Genomic DNA, 20,008 nt, shown 5'->3' with positions numbered 1-20,008 from the left:
CCCCGTCCCCCACACATCTCTTGAGCTCGGCTGGAGGGGATGTGACGGTGTTATTGGCATTTCTCTATGTTCGTGACTTTCTTGCAGATCATTGCTGAAGGTGCCAATGGACCGACAACTCCAGAAGCTGATAAGATTTTCCTAGAGAGGAACATCATGGTTATTCCAGTAAGTAATCTACGTTTACCAGATTTTATATGTACTTGGAATCATAATTGTCTTTTGCAAGGAACTGAGGGGAGAGGAGGATTGTTAGTTTCCCAAGCCTTAGTAATGAATTCTTCATCTTTATTTTGTTTTAAAATTTTATTTATTTATTTATCTACATTTATTTATTTCTGGCTGCATCAGGTCTTAGTTGTGGGATGAGGGATCTTTTGTTGCAGCACACAGGCTCTTGGCTGTGGCTCGCAAGCTTCTCTCTAGTTGTGGCATGCAGGCTCCAGGGCGTGTGGGCACTGTAGTTGTGGCACGCGGGCTCCAGATCGTGTGGGCCCTGTAGTTTGCTGCACGCAGGCTCTCTAGTTGAGGCGCTCGGGCTCAGTAGTTGTGGTGTGCAGGCTTAGTTGCCTCGCAGCATGTGGGATCTTAGTTCCCTGACTAGGGATCAAACCCACGTGCCCTGCATTGCAGGACAGATTCTCTACCACTGGACCACCAGGGAAGTCCCTTTATTTTGCTTTTAAGAAAATAAAGTAGAAGTGTGGTTAATATAATAAGCCTGTCTTATACTGGACCTGAACATTTTCTTCCAACTTCAGGCTCTTTCTTGAGTATGTACTTAGACTTCTTAAATCCAGTTATATAAATGTATAATGTGCTAGAAGTACTACTCTAACTTGCAAATGTCCCTTGCTGTCTTACTCAGAAAGCTAATATGAGTAACATGTGCTTAAGTTTTTCAGTGGTTAAGCATGGGGTCTGTACCAAAAGGTCATTGGAAATTAGAAGTTAGTGTGGACTCGTGATGCATTTTGAAGAACTGCTTTTGCTGAAAGCACTTAAATTCAGGTTAACTGAAATAGACTGCCTTTATGTAGTGGGAGAGTGAACACGAATCTTCTGGCAAGACACCCTTGGACCATCCAAACCAGTGGTTAGTGGGCAGGCAATTTTGTCAGATTTTTTTAGGTGGAGAAGAGGCTCTAAAACCTCTGATCAAATGCTTGCTGATTAATAAACCAATAAATTATTTTTCTTCCAAAGGGAGAAAGCCTTAGATGTATTGGGAAGGGGGTTTAAGTGTAAAATTTCTGATACTATCTGAGATGTATTTGGGAAGCTTGAAGCTTAATCTGCTTTGATATTAACTTTGATAGTAAACAATGAGCTCACGTTCATCGTAAGCTTTTATTAAGACCATCATCTCCTCATTTTTTTGTGTATAGGATCTCTACTTGAATGCTGGAGGAGTGACAGTGTCTTACTTTGAGTGGCTGAAGAATCTAAATCATGTCAGCTATGGCCGTTTGACCTTCAAATATGAAAGGGATTCTAACTACCACTTGCTCAGTAAGTTCTGATTATCCTGTTCTGCAAAAGTAATCTTTTGGGCCATCTAAAAGGTTGGGGAAAGCCTGCATTTAATAAAAGGGCTAATTTCCTTTTTGTTTAGTCTCAGAACAGAAAACTCTTCTGACTCATGAGTCTTAGACCAAAAATATACAATTTCTTTATAGGTATTCACTATATTAACTCTCTGGAATATATTTATATTCCAACGTTTATTCTGCGAGTATGTTCTGGTTCCCAGAACCTAATCTGTAAGTTAATAGTATAAAGAGTGTCATTTTAAACCAGGAGCTCCTGTTGATACTCATCCATTTCTGTCTCAGGTTGCTTTTGGTAAAGCCCTGTCTATTGTCAAGAATTTTTTGAGTCTTCTGATGAGAATACTGTTTTGTCTTTGACTAGAATAGGCTCCAGAGTTGACACTAGAATTTTCCCTCAAGCTGAAATAAGACCAAGACCTCCAGCTGAGCTTTACTGAGCCTACTCTGAGAATCTGGGTGAAGTGTTCCATCGATTTCCATTCCTTTTTCCCTCAGCATTTTCTTTTTAAAAGAGCCAAGGAAAATCCCTGCTAATGGGTGTTATGGAAACAGAGCAGTGACCTAAATTCACATTTATATAGGAATTTGGCAAAGTGCTTTACTCCTTTTAACTGAGATTTGAGTAACCCTTTTATGTTATTAGTGTTGAAGGTTTTATGTCATTAGTGTTTGGGGCTGTGGATATAGTTTGGGACTACTTTTGTTTCTACTTCATTTTTTTTCTACTAGCAATATCGTATCTTCATCTCTTGGCTTTTTATAGTGTCTGTTCAAGAGAGTTTGGAAAGGAAATTTGGAAAGCATGGTGGAACTATTCCCATTGTACCCACAGCAGAGTTCCAAGACAGGATATCGGTGAGTGTGCTTGTGGCGGCATCACATACACTGCCTGCTCTCTTCTTTAGGTCAGGCCAGCTGTATTAAATGGGATTAAGGCGTGGTAATCAACATGACAGTTACATGACTTCCCCTTTCCTTACATTCTAAAAATGGAGTAAGAATCTTAGTTTGAAATAACTCATGGTTCTGCTTTTGATACTTTTACAATACAGATGACTCAACAAGTGATTCTAACATAATGGTGAAGAGTTATTGCGTATTTTAACTATTTTAAGCTTTAGAGAAATGGAAAGAATTGAAAAGTAAACATTAGATTGACCTATATAAAAAATTGAAATTACTATATGGACACAAATAAGAGTCAAAGAAAATAGATGAGAAAAACGATTTGTTGTTAATTAGCTATTGACAGGATATATTAATACACATCACAAAGAGAATTTCTTTACCAGTAAGTGGCAGGCGACATGAAAGAAATCAGAGGAAGTCGGCCTAGAAAAAAATGTTTAACCTCGTTGTTAAAGAAGTATAAATTAAAATAAGGATTCTTTAATGTATTAAACTAGCATAAACAATTAATGGATTTATACTCACCATGTCTGTTGTGAAGCAGTTGTACCTTTATTCTGATGACAATGCAAAAGACTTATTAAAGAGTTCCTGCCCTTTGACACTTATAATAACATCACCTCTGGGAGTTAATCCTAAGAAAACAACTTTAAAGGAGAGGAATGAGTCCATGCATGATGTCATTGGAACTGTGTTTGCAGTCATTTTTAAAATTAGGTTTGATTTTACAATCCAGTGTGTGTGTGTGTTTGTGTGCGGGGCAGGGAAATGGCTAAGTGATAATATGCCTTCTTATGAAATATTCAGTCATGGGAAATAATTTAAGACTATATTGCAAAATGGGGAAATGTTAAGGGTTTTGTTTTGAAGGAGAAAAGATGCTTTTGCCACTCTGGGTAACTCTCCTCAAAGAACCTTCCTCTTTCCCAGAACCATGTGTCTTAGTTCTGGTCCCTCCTTCTGGAACACCCAGACCCACTCCCTGCTTGAGTATCACATCTCAGTGGCTTTTCCTGAAAGTCCTCTCTGACTGCCAGCATTTCATCCATCCTTCCATCACAAGTCACTTAGTGCGTTTATAGGCCCTGCTGTTGCTGCGGCTTTAAGATGGGATTCTTGCTCCTCCCTGTGGTCGCCCCATGTCACAGCACACGCCTGCCACATAGTCGATCAGACTGAAACGTGGAGAGGGAGTGAAGGACAGCCAGTTGGTTAGGAAGACAGAGCCATGATGCCTTTCATTTTTATCCTTTTTTAAAATAATCTTTGCCCAATGTATCAGTCTTCCAGTTTTCAAATGCTTTCGGTGCTTCTAATTTTAGACTTTAATGCTATTTCTCATCTCTTAGTGACTTACTTATTGCAGGAGTCTTGTAATAAGTGTCAGTTGAAAACCCAGTGTTTTCCCCCAGCTCCTTGCTTTTAGTTTCCCCCTCCCCAGCCATGCTGTGGCCCTTCCAGGACCTACATCATCGACCTCATCATCTTTTCACTGTCCTTCATCACACCTGTCTTCACTTAAATTCCATTGACCATCATTACAGTAACTCTATGGCCTTGTTTTGCTTCATCACACTCCCTTGTTAACACCTGAACCCTGATGAAATCCGGCTCTCTGCCCCCTCCATTCCTCTGCTGTAGCAGGAGGCCCTGCTGACTCTTCAAACTTAAAGTAGGCTCTCAGCTGCCCAGCAGTTAAACTGCTTTTCCCTGTTCCATTCATTCTCTCATTCTCTTGGTTAATTATATCATATTTTCTCCTTTTTTCTCTCCCTGCACTCCAGTTCATGACCTGGTATCTATTCACAGAAACGTGAAGCAGTCAGGGAACTTCCACATCTACCCAGCTCCTGGTATCTGTACCCTGTCTTGTACTCTTGAGCAACTCTTTGTGCTTCCATCTCAGCCCGAGTCTTGTTCTGGGCGTTGGATGGCCTGTTTTCAGTCTCTCAAATGCACTGCTCAAGCAAACCTTCCCCTTTCTCTTGCATCATCAGTTTTCCCTCTATTCAGTCATTTCTTAATCCCACTTGCCCTTCCAGGTCTTGCTATTTTTATTTCTCGTATAGCAAACCTCCTTAAGAGTTGTGTATACCCTGTCCCCAGTTCTTCTATACTCAAACCTCCTATTCTGCCCACCACTTCACCAAAACTGGCCTTGTCAAGGTAACCAGTGGCGGCAGCATCGCCAAACCTAGCGGTCATTTTTCAGTCCTCATCTTACTTCACTGGGCACAGGTGGTCACTCCCGCTGGAAATACTTCTTAGCTTCCAGGACACCACATCCTCCTGGGTTTCCCCCTGCTTCCCTCGCCAGTCCTTCTGCTGACCCTTGTCATCCCCGTACCCTGTTAACATTGGAAGTCCTCAGTCCCTGAACCACTTCTCAGTCTGAATTCAAAATTTTGGTGATCTCACTCAGCCTCATGGTTTTTTATATGCTGTCTCCTCTAACTAGAACATAAACTCCAGGAGAACAGAGAATTTTCATTATTTTGTTTTCTGCTGTGTCCCCAGTACCTAGAAGAGTGCCTGGAACATAGTAGGTACTCAGTAAATGTTTGGTGAATGAATGAGTGGGTGAAAGGAATAACAGTATTCCACTTGTAAAGCAAGTTTTCCTGTTCCTAACTTGGTAGAACAAAACAAAGCTTAACCCATATATTTCTCTTTTTCTTTTTTTAAGGTTTTTTTTAAATTTTTAATTTAATTTATTTTTTGGCTGTATTGTGTCTTAGTTGCAGCGAGTGGAGGCTACTCTTTGTTGCAGTGCGATGGCTTCTCTTACTGCGGAGCATGGGCTCTAGGTGCGCAGGCTTCAGTAGTGGTGGCACATGGGCTCAGTAGTTGTGGTGCATGGGCTTAGTTGCTTCACGGCATGTAGGATCTTCCCAGACCAGGGCTCAAACCTGTGTCCCCTGCATTGGCAGGTGGTTTCTTAACCACTGCACCACCAGGGAAGTTCCATATGTTTCTTTTTTTCTAAATTTATTTATTATTTATCTTTGGCTGCGTTGGGTCTTCATTGCTGCGCGTACGCGCAGGCTTTCTCTAGTTGCAGCAAGCGGGAGCTACTCTTTGTTGTGGTATGCAGGCTTCTCATTGCGGTGGCTTCTCTTGTTGTGGATCACGGGCTTCGGTAGTTGCGGCACATGGGCTCAGTAGTTGTGGCTCGCAGGCTCTAGAGCACAGGCTCAGTTGTGGCGCATGGGCTTAGTTGCTCCGAGGCATGTGGGATCTTTCCAGACCAGGGCTTGAACCCATGTCCCTTGCATTGGCAGGCAGATTCTTAACCACTGCACCAACCAGGGAAGTCCCCCATATGTTTCTTAATTGATGTAAGTGTTACAGAAATATAATTTCTTAGATAAAGTTCAGCATATATAAAAAGTGGCTCACCAACAACAAGTTTTTATTTGGCATATCAGGATGTGTTTGCTAGCTATATATATCATATTAAGAGTGGTGGTGATAGTTATTTGTCCTAACTTGAGAAAGCAGTCCAAAAAACAAATTAGAGGAACCCATTGAAACAAACTGACTTATAGAGATAATTGGCAAAGGAAAGAGAGGAGCTGATTTGGTGGTCAAAGATGCTGGGTTATATCCCAGCTCTAAAAATAGCTACCTGGGGACTTCCCTGGTGGTCCAGTGGTAAAGAATCCACCTTCCACTGCAGGGAACATGGATTCGATCACTGGTTGGGGAACTGAGATCCCACATACCGCAGGGCAACTAAGCCCGTGGGCCACAACTACTGAGATTGCACACCTCAACTAGAGATCCCATATGCTGCCAACTACAGAGCCCACGTACCACAACTAAGACCAGACACAGCCAAAAATAAAATAAGTAAAATTAAATTTTAAAAAAAGCTACCCGTAACTTTAGCCAACTTCTCTGGTTGTCAGTTTCCTCATCAGAAGAATTAGGGTGGTCAATTATGAGCTGCTAAGATCCCTCCAGCTTTAAAGTTTGTGGCATTGCTGAATATATAGGCAGGATTCTACCCCACAGCTGCTATTGGAGGTAGCTGGATTCTTTTCGGTGCCCGGTGTGGTGTGCTGGGGAGCGAAGATGAATGTACCCTGACACCGACAGGGTAACGTGTTGTTGCGGTCTGCATCTCAGATGGTTGGCTGACTGGTGCCGAGCCCACTATTTGGCCTGTGTTTCTTGGTCCATACTTTCCTGTGGTGTTTTACCATGGTATTAATTTCATGAGTATTTGTTTGCTGTCAGATATAGTGAAAACTAAATTGCGGTTAAAACATGACTACTTAAATAGGTATCAAGATACTATACAGAAATTAAGTATATCTTTCCTGAAAGACAAAAAACAATTCTGTCTGGCTGTATATTGACTTAAGAATCCTTTATGCTCTTATAGGTGAAGCATGTCTTTCTGGTTTTGTTAAACTATTCTTTTTCCTAACAGGGTGCCTCTGAGAAAGACATTGTGCACTCTGGCTTAGCTTACACCATGGAGCGCTCTGCAAGGGTATGTACACAGATGCTGTTTGCGTTTCTGGTAGTTACGTGAAGTACAGCTCAACGGTGTCATCTCAGCTGCCAGATTGTGTGTGCAGTGACAGAAAATAGCGATGTGTTTAAATGTTCCAAAACATGTGCTTTTTCAGTCTTAAATGATGGGCGTTGTTTTTAGGATCTTCCGTATGTTTTCCAGACTTTGGGAAATAATGCCAAGTTAGAAGGAGTCATGTTCAGCTTAGTCAGCCAAACTGGGTTGCAGCTCAGCGCACCACTGTTACAGCCACAGGAAGCTACCTTACTACATAGGATTTGGTATATGTGAAAGGTTTTTTGACCACTTGATCCTTATTTCAAAGCCTTAAGCACAGTTCGAGTCCAGTTTTCTTAATTTCTTTTTGAGTTCAGATTCTATCCACTTGGCATCAAGTTGAAATAGCAGACAGATATTAATTTTAACTTTTTGAGATAATTAGCATACCATAAATTCACCCTTTTAAAGTATATAATTTAGCAGCCTTCAAGTATGTTCACGAGGCTATGTAGCCATCACCACTCACTCCAGAACATTTTCATCACCCCATCCTTAGTTCATTTAATTACCACAGTGTATATCAGACTTGCTCCAGATCACAGGATGTCTAAAGGGCACAGAGATAACTCACATCTTAAATTCTAAGGAGCAACATCTTCCTGTCACCTAAACAGTAATTTGTATTAATTCCAGAGAATTAGTCCTTCCTGACTCGAGGTTGTTTCACTGCCTGAGTAGTTTCTCTTTGGCTACCCAAGTCCAGTCCTGAAGTGGTACTAGGGTAACTTGTACCAGGCTGTTATGTGCCTTGTGTGTTCATGGCCTGGCTACTTGAGTCAGGGTCACATCCCATCTCCACATCACATCTCCTTCATTTCAGCAAATCATGCGCACAGCCATGAAGTATAACCTGGGATTGGACCTGAGAACAGCCGCCTATGTCAACGCCATTGAGAAAGTCTTCAAGGTGTACAATGAAGCTGGTGTGACCTTCACATAGACCGGACCAGACTGCAGCTGACTTCTTCACTACCCTCTTCACCTCTTCATCTGCAGACCTATCACAAGTTTACATGTAACCACAGAAATCTCTCTCTCATGACTTAATAGATGGACACCATTCTCAACAAGTCAATCCAAATCAGCCCCTTGAGAAAAAACAGTAGGGGATCATAAATAAGCTAATAAGTGATAGTAGAAATTAGCTATGTCAGAGAGCCACTTGGGCATTTTGCCTTTAAATAAAGTCGTTTCCCTCTGCCTGTGCTGCCTTGTTCCATGGCTGTTTCCCAGCACAGTCAGCTGTAGCCCTGGGAAAAGCACCTTTTGTCCAAGAGCAGTCAGTCACTTGCCACTTCAGCTCTGGACAGATCTGTCAGGTGCTTTGACACATTTAAGAAGCAGGTATATGGCATTTTCAGGAGGTAGCATGGTCCTCAAGTGAGTTATTGGTATTTTACATCAGCAAAATAACTCAATTTTATAGGTTACAAACAAAAAAAACTTTCTCTTTATGCATTTTATTCTTTTAGAATAAAATAAGTACATGCTGCTGTAATAAAATTGCCTTTAATCACTTAACAAGCCTAACCTTGACTCAAGCAGTGAATGCCTGTAAACATAATGAAAAAAGCTAGTATTTTTATAACATAAAACAGTATCATTTATAACTTGTCAATTGCATATTGTCATCCATCAAAAATAAAAAGCCTGGTAGAGAATTAAGTTATCTTCATACCTGCAAATGATGGAGGCTATTTTTGTTAAGACTGTTGGAATTTACTAACCACAATTATGACATATAGTCCAAAGAATGCAGTAACCTCCTTATCATGTTAATTAATTGTCCTCTTTTGAAGATCTGTTGTGTTGATTAATTGAACAGTAATTCAAGTAGAGTGCCCCAGAAGAAAACCACTTGGGCCCCTCTCTGGAGTCTGGCTGGCGGCTCTGAGCATTGCCAATGGCCCTGACTCTTTGTCCTCATTTAGAGGCCTCATCTTTTGCACAAGGCTTCATTCCCACTGGGCTGGAAACAACCTGGGGTTGTGTTTGGGAGTTGTTTGGCCAAGGCCTTTTGAACGGTAGTGTCCCAATGAAGTACTAGATATTATTTATGTAAGAATTAGCTTTTCTTTTTTTTTTTTAACAATAATATCCTTTCAGAAATTTCTAACTACTTTGTAACTGCATGACTTAACCTGGTGACAAAAGCAGTTATTAAAAAGACTACCTTTTCCAAAGCTTATGTTTCTTTTCTGTGTTTTTGTATTTGATGTATTTGTCTCTTTTAGTAGATAAAACTATAATTGGGTTTCTGAGATTTTTGAAACCACCACCTATGTAACATTTCTTTCCACAATGTTTTGAGCTGCCAAAATTTTTTTTTTTTTTTTTTTTAGCGGTATGCGGGCCTTTCACTGCTGTGGCCTCTCCCGTTGCGGAGCACAGGCTCCGGATGCGCAGGCTCAGCGGCCATGGCTCATGGGTCCAGCTGCTCCGCAGCATGTGGGATCTTCCCAGACCGGGGCACGAACCCATGTCCCCTGCATCGGCAGGCGGACTCTCAACCACTGCGCCACCAGGGAAGCCCTTGAGCTGCCAAAATTTTATTCCTTGAATTCTTTTGTGTTTCATTCTATGAAACAATATCAATGGCTATTCTTAGGGAAGATGTTCTATTGCTTAAAGCTGATATACTAACATAATTTATATACCTTTTTATACATAGTACTTTTTAACGAAAGAAGGTTTCATTGATTATGGTCCATTTTTAATAATTTAGCCACGAGATGTAAGAAGACAATACTAACTGTAATCAACAGAAGTAGATTCTAGACGTGATCCCACCAGCTTACACAGCTGCCAGATCTGAAACATAACTTTCAGCTGGACTTTGTGTCTGTTTTTGTCCTGATTCTGCCTTTCCGTGGTGCTGAGCATCGGGTCAATAGACAAACAAGCCCACGGCACCTAGCCTTCCTGAGCACAGTGATATCTACTTGCACTCTAGATGGAACATTAAAATAGGGGAGAGGGACTTCTGATCCCACGCACCACAACTAGAGGTAAGCCCGCATGCCGCAACAGAGTCCACGTGCCGCAACAAAAAGACCCGACACAGCCAAATAAATATTTTAAAAAATGAATAAAATAGGGGGAAAGTGATGTGAAAGCAAGTTCCAGAATATTTGGAACAGTACCAGGTGGGTCAGTAGAGTCTGGTCATGTGAAAGCGGGATGATAAATCTTAGTGTGGCCTTTGGCTAACATATTGGGAGTATTTATAGTGGTGTTTTAAAGACATACATTAATGGGTGTTATTGATATTGTCAGAAAACTGGTATTGTTCATACTAGCTATATAATGGCAACACAGCACTAGTGTGTCAATTTTGGTTCCTGGAGTTTTGAGTTAGAAGAAAATTCTGGTCAATTACTCTTGGTTTCACTGAAATGTTCTAATTTATCTGCTTATAAAATTCTTTTTAAAACATATATAATACTCTAAAGTTAATTGTTTCTGAAATAGCCCCACATGGCTTTTGTATCACCTATTTAACTGTTGCCTCAAACCCCTACACACCAGGAATGTGTTCTAATTACCCCTTGATAGTTGAAGTTTAGGGAAGTTAAAAAAATCAAGTTTTAAGAAAGCCTGCATCTTAATTCACAAGCTTTAAGTAAATTACCTATTCCCTAAACATCCCTGGCAGGCTTTCTCAGCCCTGCTACGTGTAAGGCTGTCAAAGCATGGCACATGAAGAAAACTACATCTGTGAACCTTGCACAGAAACCTCTGCAAAAGTTTTATTTGTAATATGTGTGTTTTTAATTTTTTTCACAACTCTTACTGGCTTTTTTTTGCTTGTTTTTTTAAATCAAAGCTTACACATAGTGTAGACAGGATTTCACAACCTCAACACTGTTGACGTTTTGGCCAGGTAATCCTTTGTTTGGGGGATAGTCCTGTGCATTGTCGGATATATAGCAGCATCTCTGACCTCTACCCATTAGAGGTCAGCGGCATCCCTGAGTTGTGACAATGTATTCAGATTGCCAAATGTCCTGTCAGGGACAAAGTCACTCCCTATTGAGAATTACCGGTGTTGAGAGCCAAATAGTTCTATAAGGCTTACTGTGAACTATAGTATTATACTGGACTCTCAACACCTATGAGGCTAGTATTACCCTTATACCAAAGCCAGACAAAGACATCACAAGAAAATTACCTTTATACCAAAGCCAGACAAAGTATTACCCTTATACCAAAGCCAAAGACATCACAGGAAAAGAAAATTACACACCAATATCCCTTGTTAACATATATATAAAATAGTTAAACAACAAGGCCCTACTCTATAGCACAGGGAACTATATTCAATATCCTATAATACCGGTCAGAATAGTCATCGTTAAAAAGTCTACAAATAGGGGCTTCCCTGGTGGTGCAGTGGTTGAGAGTCTGCCTGCCAATGCAGGGGACGCGGGTTCGTGCCCCGGTCTGGGAAGGTCCCACATGCTGCGGAGTGGCTGGGCCCGTGAGCCATGGCTGCTGGGCCTGCGCGTCGGGAGCCTGTGTTCCGCAACAGGAGAGGCCACGGCAGTGAGAGGCCCGCAAAAAAAAAAAAAAAAAAAAAGTCTACAAATAATAAATGTTGGAGAGGGTGTGGAGAAAAGGGAACCCTCTTACACTGTTGGTGGGAATGTAAACTGGTGCAGCCATTATGGAAAACAGTATGGAAGTTCCTCAAAACTAGACTTGCCATATGATCCAGCAATCCCACTCCTGGGCATATATCTGGACAAAACTAATTCAAAAAGATACATCCATCCCTATGTTCATAGCAGCACTACTTACAATAGCCAAGACATGGAAACATCCTAAATGTCCATTGACAGATGAGTGGATAAAGAAGATGTGGTGTACAATGGAATATTACTCAGCCATAAAAAGGAATGAAATAATGCCCTTTGCAGCAACATGGATGAACCTAGAGATTATCATACTAAGCAAAGTAAGAAAGACAAATACCATATGATATCACTTATATGTGGAATCTAAATATGACAAATGAACATATCTACCAAATAGAAACAGAACAGATTTGTAGTTACCATAGGGGATAGAGGAGGGAAGGATTGGGACTGTGGCATTAGCAGATGCAAACCAGTATATATAGGATGGATAAACAAGGTCCTACTGTTTAGCACAGGGAACTATATTCATTATCCTGTGGTAAACCATAATGGGAAAGACTATATATATATGTGTGTGTATATATGTATAACTACGTCACTTTGCTATACAGCAGAAATTAACATTGTAAATCAACTACACTTCAATGGAAAATTTTTCTAGAAGAACACTGCAGGAGAAAAAATATATCCTGTAATAAACCATAATGGAAAAGTATATATAACTGAAAAGTATATGTATTGCTGTACGCCAGAAAATAACACAGCATTGTAAATCAACTATACTTCAATAAAATAAAAATATCCCTTAGTAACACAGACACAAAAATACTAAGAAACCAAGTCCAAGCTCATAAGTATCATACATACATCATGACCAAGAATTTCTCTCAGGAATGCGAGGATGGTTCAACATAAGAAATCAATCTGAAACCCTTTCCACGAAGGTGGCAGCAAAGGCAGAGAAGGAAGCCCCTGCCCCTCCCAAAGCCAGAGCTAAAGCAAAGGCTTTGAAGGCCAAGAAGCAGTGCTGAAAGGCATCTACCGCCACAAACACTGCCATAAAATAAAAGATCTAGCCATCACTCACATTCCAATGGCCCAAAACACTGCAGCTCAGGGGGCAGCCCAAATATCCTCAGAAGAGTGCCCCTAGGAGAAACAAACTTGACCACTATGCCGTCATCAGCTTCCCCCCTCACCACTGAGTCAGCCATGAAGAAAATGGAAGACAACACACGTGTTCATTGTGGATGTCAAGGCCAACAAGCACCAGATTAAACAGGCTGTGAAGAAGCTCTATGACATTGACATGGCTAAGGTCAACACCTTGATCAGGCCTGATGGAGAGAAGAAGGTATATGTTTAACTGGCTCCTGGCTACAATGCTTTGGATGTTGCCAACAAAATTGGGACCGTCTAAACTGAGTCAGCTGGCTAATTCTAAATATAAAAGTTTTCACTATAAAAAATCTAATAAACCCATTAATTGAATAAAGGGGGGAAAAAAACCACAATCACTGTGGAAAAAGCATTTGACAAAATTCAAGACCCTTTCTAAACATAAAGGACATTTATGAAAAACCCACAGCTAACATCATACTCGCTGAAAATTAGAAAACTTCCACTGAAGAGGAACAGGATTCTTGCTTTCACCCTATTCTACATTATACTGGAAGTTCTAGCCAGAGTATTTAGGCCAGGAAAAGAAAAGCCATCTGAATTGGAAAGGAAGAGAAACTATTTTGCAGATACCATTATTCTACATGTAGAAAATCCCACAGAACACACACACACTCTACCGGAACTAATACAAATTAAGCAAAGTTGCAGAGTACAAGACCAACACTCAAAAATAAGTTTTCCATGTGCATCAGCAATGCACAATCTGTAAAGGAAACTAAGAAAACAATTCCATTTACAATAATATACAAAAGAAGAAAATGTCTGGGAATAAGTTTAAAAAAGGAGCTGAAACCCTTATAAAACTACAAAACACTGTTTAAAGAATACCTCAATAAACGGAAAGACTTCCCATGATTATACATTGGAAAACAATATTGTTAAGCTGGAATTACTTCTCAAAGCGATCTATAGAGTCAAAATTCCAATGGCCATTTTTGCAAAAAACTAGAAAATCTGTTTCTGAAATTAATATGAAACTGCAGGGATTTCCCTGGTGGCACAGAGGTTGAGAATCTGCCTGCCAATGGTCCAGGAAGATCCCACGTGCCACAGAGCAACTAAGCCTGTGTGCCACAGCTACTGAGCCTGTGCTCTAGAGCCCACAAGCCATAACCACTGAAGCCCACGCACCTAGAGCCTGTGCTCCACAATGAGAGAAGCCACCGCAATGAGAAGCACATGCACCACAACGAAGAGTAGCCCCTGCTTGCTGCACCAAAACTGCAAGTTGCTCCAAATAACCAAAACAATATTGGGAAAAAAAAAAGAAAAAGCAACAACAAAAAAACTTGGAGTTCTCACACTTACATTTCAAAATGTAATACAAAACTACAGTAATTTAAACAGTGTGGTACTGACTGACATACAAACATTTGGACCAATGGAATAGAACTGAGAGTCCAGAAACATCTATGGTCAACTGATTTTTAACATTGGTGCCGACACCATTTGTATTAGTTTCCCAAGGCTGCCTTAAAGTACCACAAATTGGATGACTTAAAACCACAGAACTTTATTGTCTCATAGTTTGGGGGGCTATAAATTGTCAGCAGGGCCAGCCATGCTCTCCCTGAAACCTGAAGGGGAGAATTTCTTGCCTTTTCCTAGCTTTTGGTGGTAGCCATCAATCCTTGGCATTCTTTGGCTTGCAGCTGCATTACTCCAATCTCTGCTTCTGTTGTCACATGGCCATCATCCCTCTTATGTGTGTCTTTCATAGGGACAACAGTTATATTGGATTAAGGGTACACCTTACTCCAGTATGACCTCATCTTAACTAGTTACATCTGCAATGACCATATTTCCAAATAAGGTCTCTTTTTCAGGTACTGGGGGTTAGGACTTAAACATATCTTTTTGGGGGGGAACTCAATTCAACACATAACACTATCCAATGAGAAAAAGAATAGTCTCTTCAACAAAAGGCATTAGGACAACTGGATATCTACGTGCAAAGGAACAAAGTTTAACTTCTTCCTCACTGCATATATAAAAATTAACTCAAAATGGATCAAAGACCTAAGTATACGAGATAAAATTGTAAAACTATTAGAAGAAACCATATTGGTAAATCTTCATGGCCTTGGATTTGGTAAAAACTTCTTATTTTTTTATTTCAGTTGTATTTTCAGTTCTACAATTTCTACTTCATTCCTTTTTACAATTTCTAATTCTTTATTTGTATTCTCTGTTTGATGTTGATCTCATACTTTTAATTCTTTAGATGTGGTTTCTTTTAGCTCTTTGAACATGTTTAAAATAGTTGAAGTCTTTGTCTAGTAAGTCCATCTTCTGAAGTCTTAAGGCACAGTTTCTATCCCTCCCCCCCAATGGGTTATAATTTCTTTCCTTGCATATCTTTGTTTTGTTCTTGCTGAAAACTGGACATGTTAAATAATATAAAGTGGCAACTCTGGAAATCAGATTCCATACTCCTCCCCAGAGATTTGTCGTTGTTGAGTGTTTAGTGACCTTTCTGAACTAATTCTATAGTCTGTTTTCTTTGTTGTGTGTGGCCACTGAAATTTCTCCTCAGTTAGCTTAGTGGTCAGCTAATGATTGGATAGAGATTTCTTCAAGTACCTAGAACCAGTAAGTCTCCTATCTTTGCCAAGACTCTGTCTATGCTGGGCCTCACCTCCAACACTCAGCCAGGCAACTTACATCTTGGCCTTGGTTCTCACTTCCTGCTTGCATAAAGCCTCAGGGTTAGAGATGAGAACTTCAGGTCTTTACTGAGCTTACACACATGTGCATGGCCTTTACTGAGCCTCACACATGTGCATGGCCTTCTAGATTCCCAGCAGTATGTTAGAATTTTCAAAGCCCCTAAGGACGTTTTATTCCCCAGTTTTTCCTTTTAAGATTTTTGGTTAGCCTATTGCTTGCTCACACTGTTATTCACCACCTCACCTCATACTGCCTGCCACCAGCTTAAAAATTTACCTCTAAATGTTTTATAGCAAACAGTCCCAGGGAAAAGACTTTTTGCACTAGGGGAGCTTCTAGTCCATACAAATAAAGACAGCCTTACAGTGGGGTCTTCCTAGGAGCCACGAGTCAAGTCAAATAATGACATTTCTCTGGGAATAAGGCTTTGAAGAAACACCAACTCTGTTCTACTCTTTCTGCCAAGCTGTTGGTTTTCACTGTGATTGTGGGCTGTTGGTGTCCAACATTGTACTGCTCACTGCAGGACAGGCCAATAAACTGAGAGACGAGTTGCTGGGGCAAGCAATAGCAACTTCATTTGGAAAACCAGTAGATCAAGAAGATGGTCGACTCATGCCCCGAGAACCATCTTCTTGCCCAAGTTAGAATTCAGGCTTCTTTGATACTAAAAGGGGAGGGAGTAAGGTCAAACATATCCTGGTTTCCATTAGCCTCCAGAGGGGATGTGTTAATTTCTTCCTCTCTGCAGTCATTCACAGGTGAGCCTGGTCAGGATGTTCCCTGTGAGCTAAACAAAGGTATTTTAGCTTAATGCTCATTACCTGGGAGGCAGAGTTCCCAGAGATGGGCCGTTATGTATAATTTAAGCTCACAGGCAACATCCCTTCAATAATTAGCTTGTAATATAATGCAAAGTTTCTTAGCTATTACAATTCCCCATTGTCAATGTCCATTCCAGTCTTGTGGGAATAGAGATCAAGACTGCTCTGGCTACTTCCAGAGGCTATGAATATTCCTTAGAATCTTTAGTCCTTTTTTATCTACAACTATTTGAACCTGATAAAACTGCTTAGCACTTTTTGTCTAATTTGTAATTGAACTTGGGGTTTTGGTTCCAGTTCCCAATACAAATACTAAATTCCTGTGCTATTTAGACAAAATTAAACAAATTGGTTGACCCTTCTCCAGCTACAATGAAATTCCCATCTACTTCATTTGGATGGGCAGACCTGTTGGAGACAAAGTCATGAACAAAGATTAGTATAGTGCCCAAAGTTTCAACGTAATTGGCAACTGCTGCTGGGTCTTTCTTTTTTTTTAAATAAATTTATTTATTTTTGGCTGTGTTGGGTCTTCATTGCTGCACGCGGGCTTTCTCTAGTTGTGGCGAACGGGGGCTACTCTTCGTCGTGGTGTCCGGGCTTCTCATTGGGGTGGCTTCTCTTGTTGCAGAGCACAGGCTCTAGTCGCCCAGGCTTCAGTAGTTGTGGCACGTGGGCTCAGTAGTTGTGGCACGTGGGCTCTAGAGCGCAGGCTAAGTAGTTGTGGCACACGGGCGTAGTTGCTCCGCAGCATGTGGGATCTTCACAGACCAGGGCTCGAACCCGTGTCCCCTACATTGGCAGGCGGATTCTTAACCACTGTGCTACCAGGTAAGCCCAACTGCTGGGTCTTTTAGAGCACTTATAGATTCTCGCCTAGACAGGCATCTGGAACGGCCTACCATACAATATTTCAAAGAGGCTTAATATTTTTAATTAATTAATTTGGTTGGTTGCACCGGGTCTTACTTGCAGCTCGCCGGCTCCTTAGTTGTGGCATGCAAACTCTTTAGTTGTGGCACACATATGGGATCTAGTTCCCTGACCAGGGATCAAACCCGGGCCCCCTGCATTGGGAGCGCCACCAGGGAAGTCCCCCAAAGGGGCTCAATTTAAGCCTGCTTCTGGAAGCCATTGATCCGTAGCAGGGCAACTGGAAAGGCCTTATCCCAAGTTAAGTTAGTATTCATTTTCTCAGTTTTTCCTGTTGATTGTGGTCTCCAGGATGAATGTTAGTTCTAATGCCTTAATCCAAGGCCTTAATCAGGGGATAATTTCCTTAAGGAGGGCTTTAACAAATTACAAGATACTGATTTTAAAGACTAATAACTTAAAACTGCCATACACAAAACAAATGGTCCACAAAACATTTTCCTTTCCTGATGAAGGTTTTACCATGCATTGTTATCATTAACCAGTCTTTTACTATTGAACTTAAATGGCCAGTTGAGACAAACAGTTTTTCTGAGACCCTTCTTCCACCACTGATTAAAACTGGGGTGGCCGGGATTGGGGATAATATTCATTTCACCTTCTAAGCTTTCTGTGCAGACTTGGTGACCTTGCCAGCTCCAGCTGCCTCCTTGTCCACTGCTTTGATGACACCCACAGCAACCATCTTTCTCATGTCACAATCAGCAAAACGGCCCAGAGGAGGAATAGTCAGAGAAGCTCTCAACATACATGGGCTTGCCAAGAACCGTATCAATGATGGCAGCATCACCAGATTTCAAGAATTTGGGGCCATCTTCCAGCTTTTTTCCCAGAACAATGGATGATCCATCTTTCCCTTCAGCTTAGCAAACTTGCAAGCAACGTAAGCTGGGCCGCAATCCAGCACAGGTGCATATCCCTCGCTGATTTGGCCCGGGAGGTTCAACATTATTACTTGAACAGGAAAGCCAGCTGCTTCCATTGATGGGTCACAGTCACCAGCCACTGTGCACATCTTTGACAGACATGTTCTTGACATTGAAGCCCACATTGTCCCCAGGAAGGGCTTTCCTCAAAGCTTCATGGTGCATTGCAGCAGATTTTACTTCATTGTAACATTGAGTGGAGCAAAGGTGACCACCATGCTAGGTATGAGGACACCAGTCTCCACTCCATCCACAGGGACAGTGCCAATACTTCCAATTTTGTAGATGTCCTGGAGGGGCACACACAAGGAATACACCGGCTGGTATTTTGACAAGTTAGTCTGTGGGAGAAGTGATCCTCTTGCCTCAGAGGATATATTTTTAGACTAGGTGTCCCAGTGACCCCCCCCCTTTTTTTTTTTTTTTTTGCGGTACGCGGGCCTCTCACTGTTGTGGCCTCTCCCGTCGCGGAGCACAGGCTCCGGACGCGCAGACTCAGCGGCCATGGCTCACGGGCCCAGCCGCTCCGCGGCATGTGGGATCTTCCTGGACCGGGGCACAAACCCGTGTCCCCTGCATCGGCAGGCGGACTCAACCACTGCGCCACCAGGGAAGCCCCTCCCAGTGACCCTGTTTAATGGTATTCGTATTGGCCATGTGTTTTTGGCCTTCTCTGGGGTGCGGTTAGCACACACTTCTGGTCTCACCTTTCGGGGACTTGTGGGGAAAGAGCTCTGTCTCCTTTCCTGGGGCTTTCATGAGTGCCATCCGTAGGCTTAATGTGTGTTCTGGTGGGACTCTGATGTCAAGCTGTTCTGGTGAGAAACTTCAGGGTGAGGTCTTCCAGAAAGTTAATCAACTCATTCCCCACTGTCAATTTTCCCCAGGGCTCCTGTGAGGAATTGGGCGCCTCAAGTCCAAGGGAGCCCCTGGACTGTTCATTCACCAGAGTGTTTCTCTCTTTCTACCATATGAGAGAGGCTCTCATCTTTTGTTTTTCTGCTTATGTTTTAGCCTAGGGCCACCTGTTTTCCTTCTCCAGTGGTGACTTACTACCAAAAAAGTGGTGTTTTGTTTTGCGTCTTCTTTCTTCTGTTGTTCCTATTCAACGCTTTAAAAGCAACATCTACCAGTTGAAAAGGGTTCATTCCAAATGCACCATCTAATCTTTGCAACTTTCTCCCGATATCTGAGGCACTTTGCCCTCACCAAAAGGTCAAATTTACCATTCTAATATTTTCAGGGGCCTCGGGATCTGCATTAGTATGACATCTGTACACCTGATAAATCCTTTCCAAAAATTCAGAGAAATCTTCATTTGTTTTGCTGAATTTCTTGAAAATCTTTTGCTTTGGTTCTCCTTTTCAAAGCCCTGCCAAGATGCACCAATAACTAGTTCTCTAATAAGGGCATTCTTCCCTCACTGCAGTCCCAATCTGGTTCAGCTGAGGGACTTCAGCTGCCAAGTGGACTTCAGGTGTAGAGGATCCTCCCTATTAAGGAGGGTTGCAATCTTTCCAATTAAACAAGCCTGAGAAACCCAGCGGGCAGATCATTTGCATTTAGGTTACCTATGAGGTAATGGGGGAAGGGAAATTGCCGTCCCCTGGGAGTGGCTCCTGGCCCAAATTGGGTGCCCTGTTGGTTCTTAGATGGTGATACCAGACCACGTACCTGAGCCCCAAAACCTAACGCACGATTTTGTAATTGATCCCTGGAAGGAAGGGAAGTCCTGAGCCCCAGTGCCAGGAATTGGGGCTGGATAGGAATGGAAGGTGCTGGAGGA

The 20,008-nt window shown here is 41.7% G+C and overlaps 1 protein-coding gene and 1 pseudogene across 1 annotated transcript in view; both read left to right on the top strand.

Moving 5' to 3' along the window:
- The window catches only part of GLUD1 (glutamate dehydrogenase 1), a 40,378-nt gene extending 31,143 nt beyond the window's left edge, over positions 1-9,235 (top strand). The window contains exons 9-13 of the mRNA XM_022562459.3: positions 88-168; positions 1,389-1,512; positions 2,317-2,408; positions 6,901-6,963; positions 7,868-9,235. Of these exons, the coding sequence (XP_022418167.1) occupies positions 88-168; positions 1,389-1,512; positions 2,317-2,408; positions 6,901-6,963; positions 7,868-7,987 (480 nt within the window). The 3' untranslated portion in view covers positions 7,988-9,235. The remainder of the gene's footprint in view (positions 1-87; positions 169-1,388; positions 1,513-2,316; positions 2,409-6,900; positions 6,964-7,867) is intronic.
- A 103-nt stretch (positions 9,236-9,338) lies between these two features.
- LOC149747259 (large ribosomal subunit protein uL23 pseudogene) lies at positions 9,339-15,992 on the top strand (annotated as a pseudogene).
- The last annotated feature ends 4,016 nt before the right edge of the window (positions 15,993-20,008 follow it).

The sequence above is a fragment of the Delphinapterus leucas genome, chromosome 16 (assembly GCF_059928025.1).
Source record: "Delphinapterus leucas isolate spDelLeu-1000000601 "Yukka" chromosome 16, BTC_Dleu_Yukka2, whole genome shotgun sequence".
Classification (NCBI taxonomy): Eukaryota; Metazoa; Chordata; class Mammalia; order Artiodactyla; family Monodontidae; genus Delphinapterus; species Delphinapterus leucas.
Note: the sequence above shows the minus strand (reverse complement) of the source record. Positions and strands in the feature narration are given on the sequence as shown.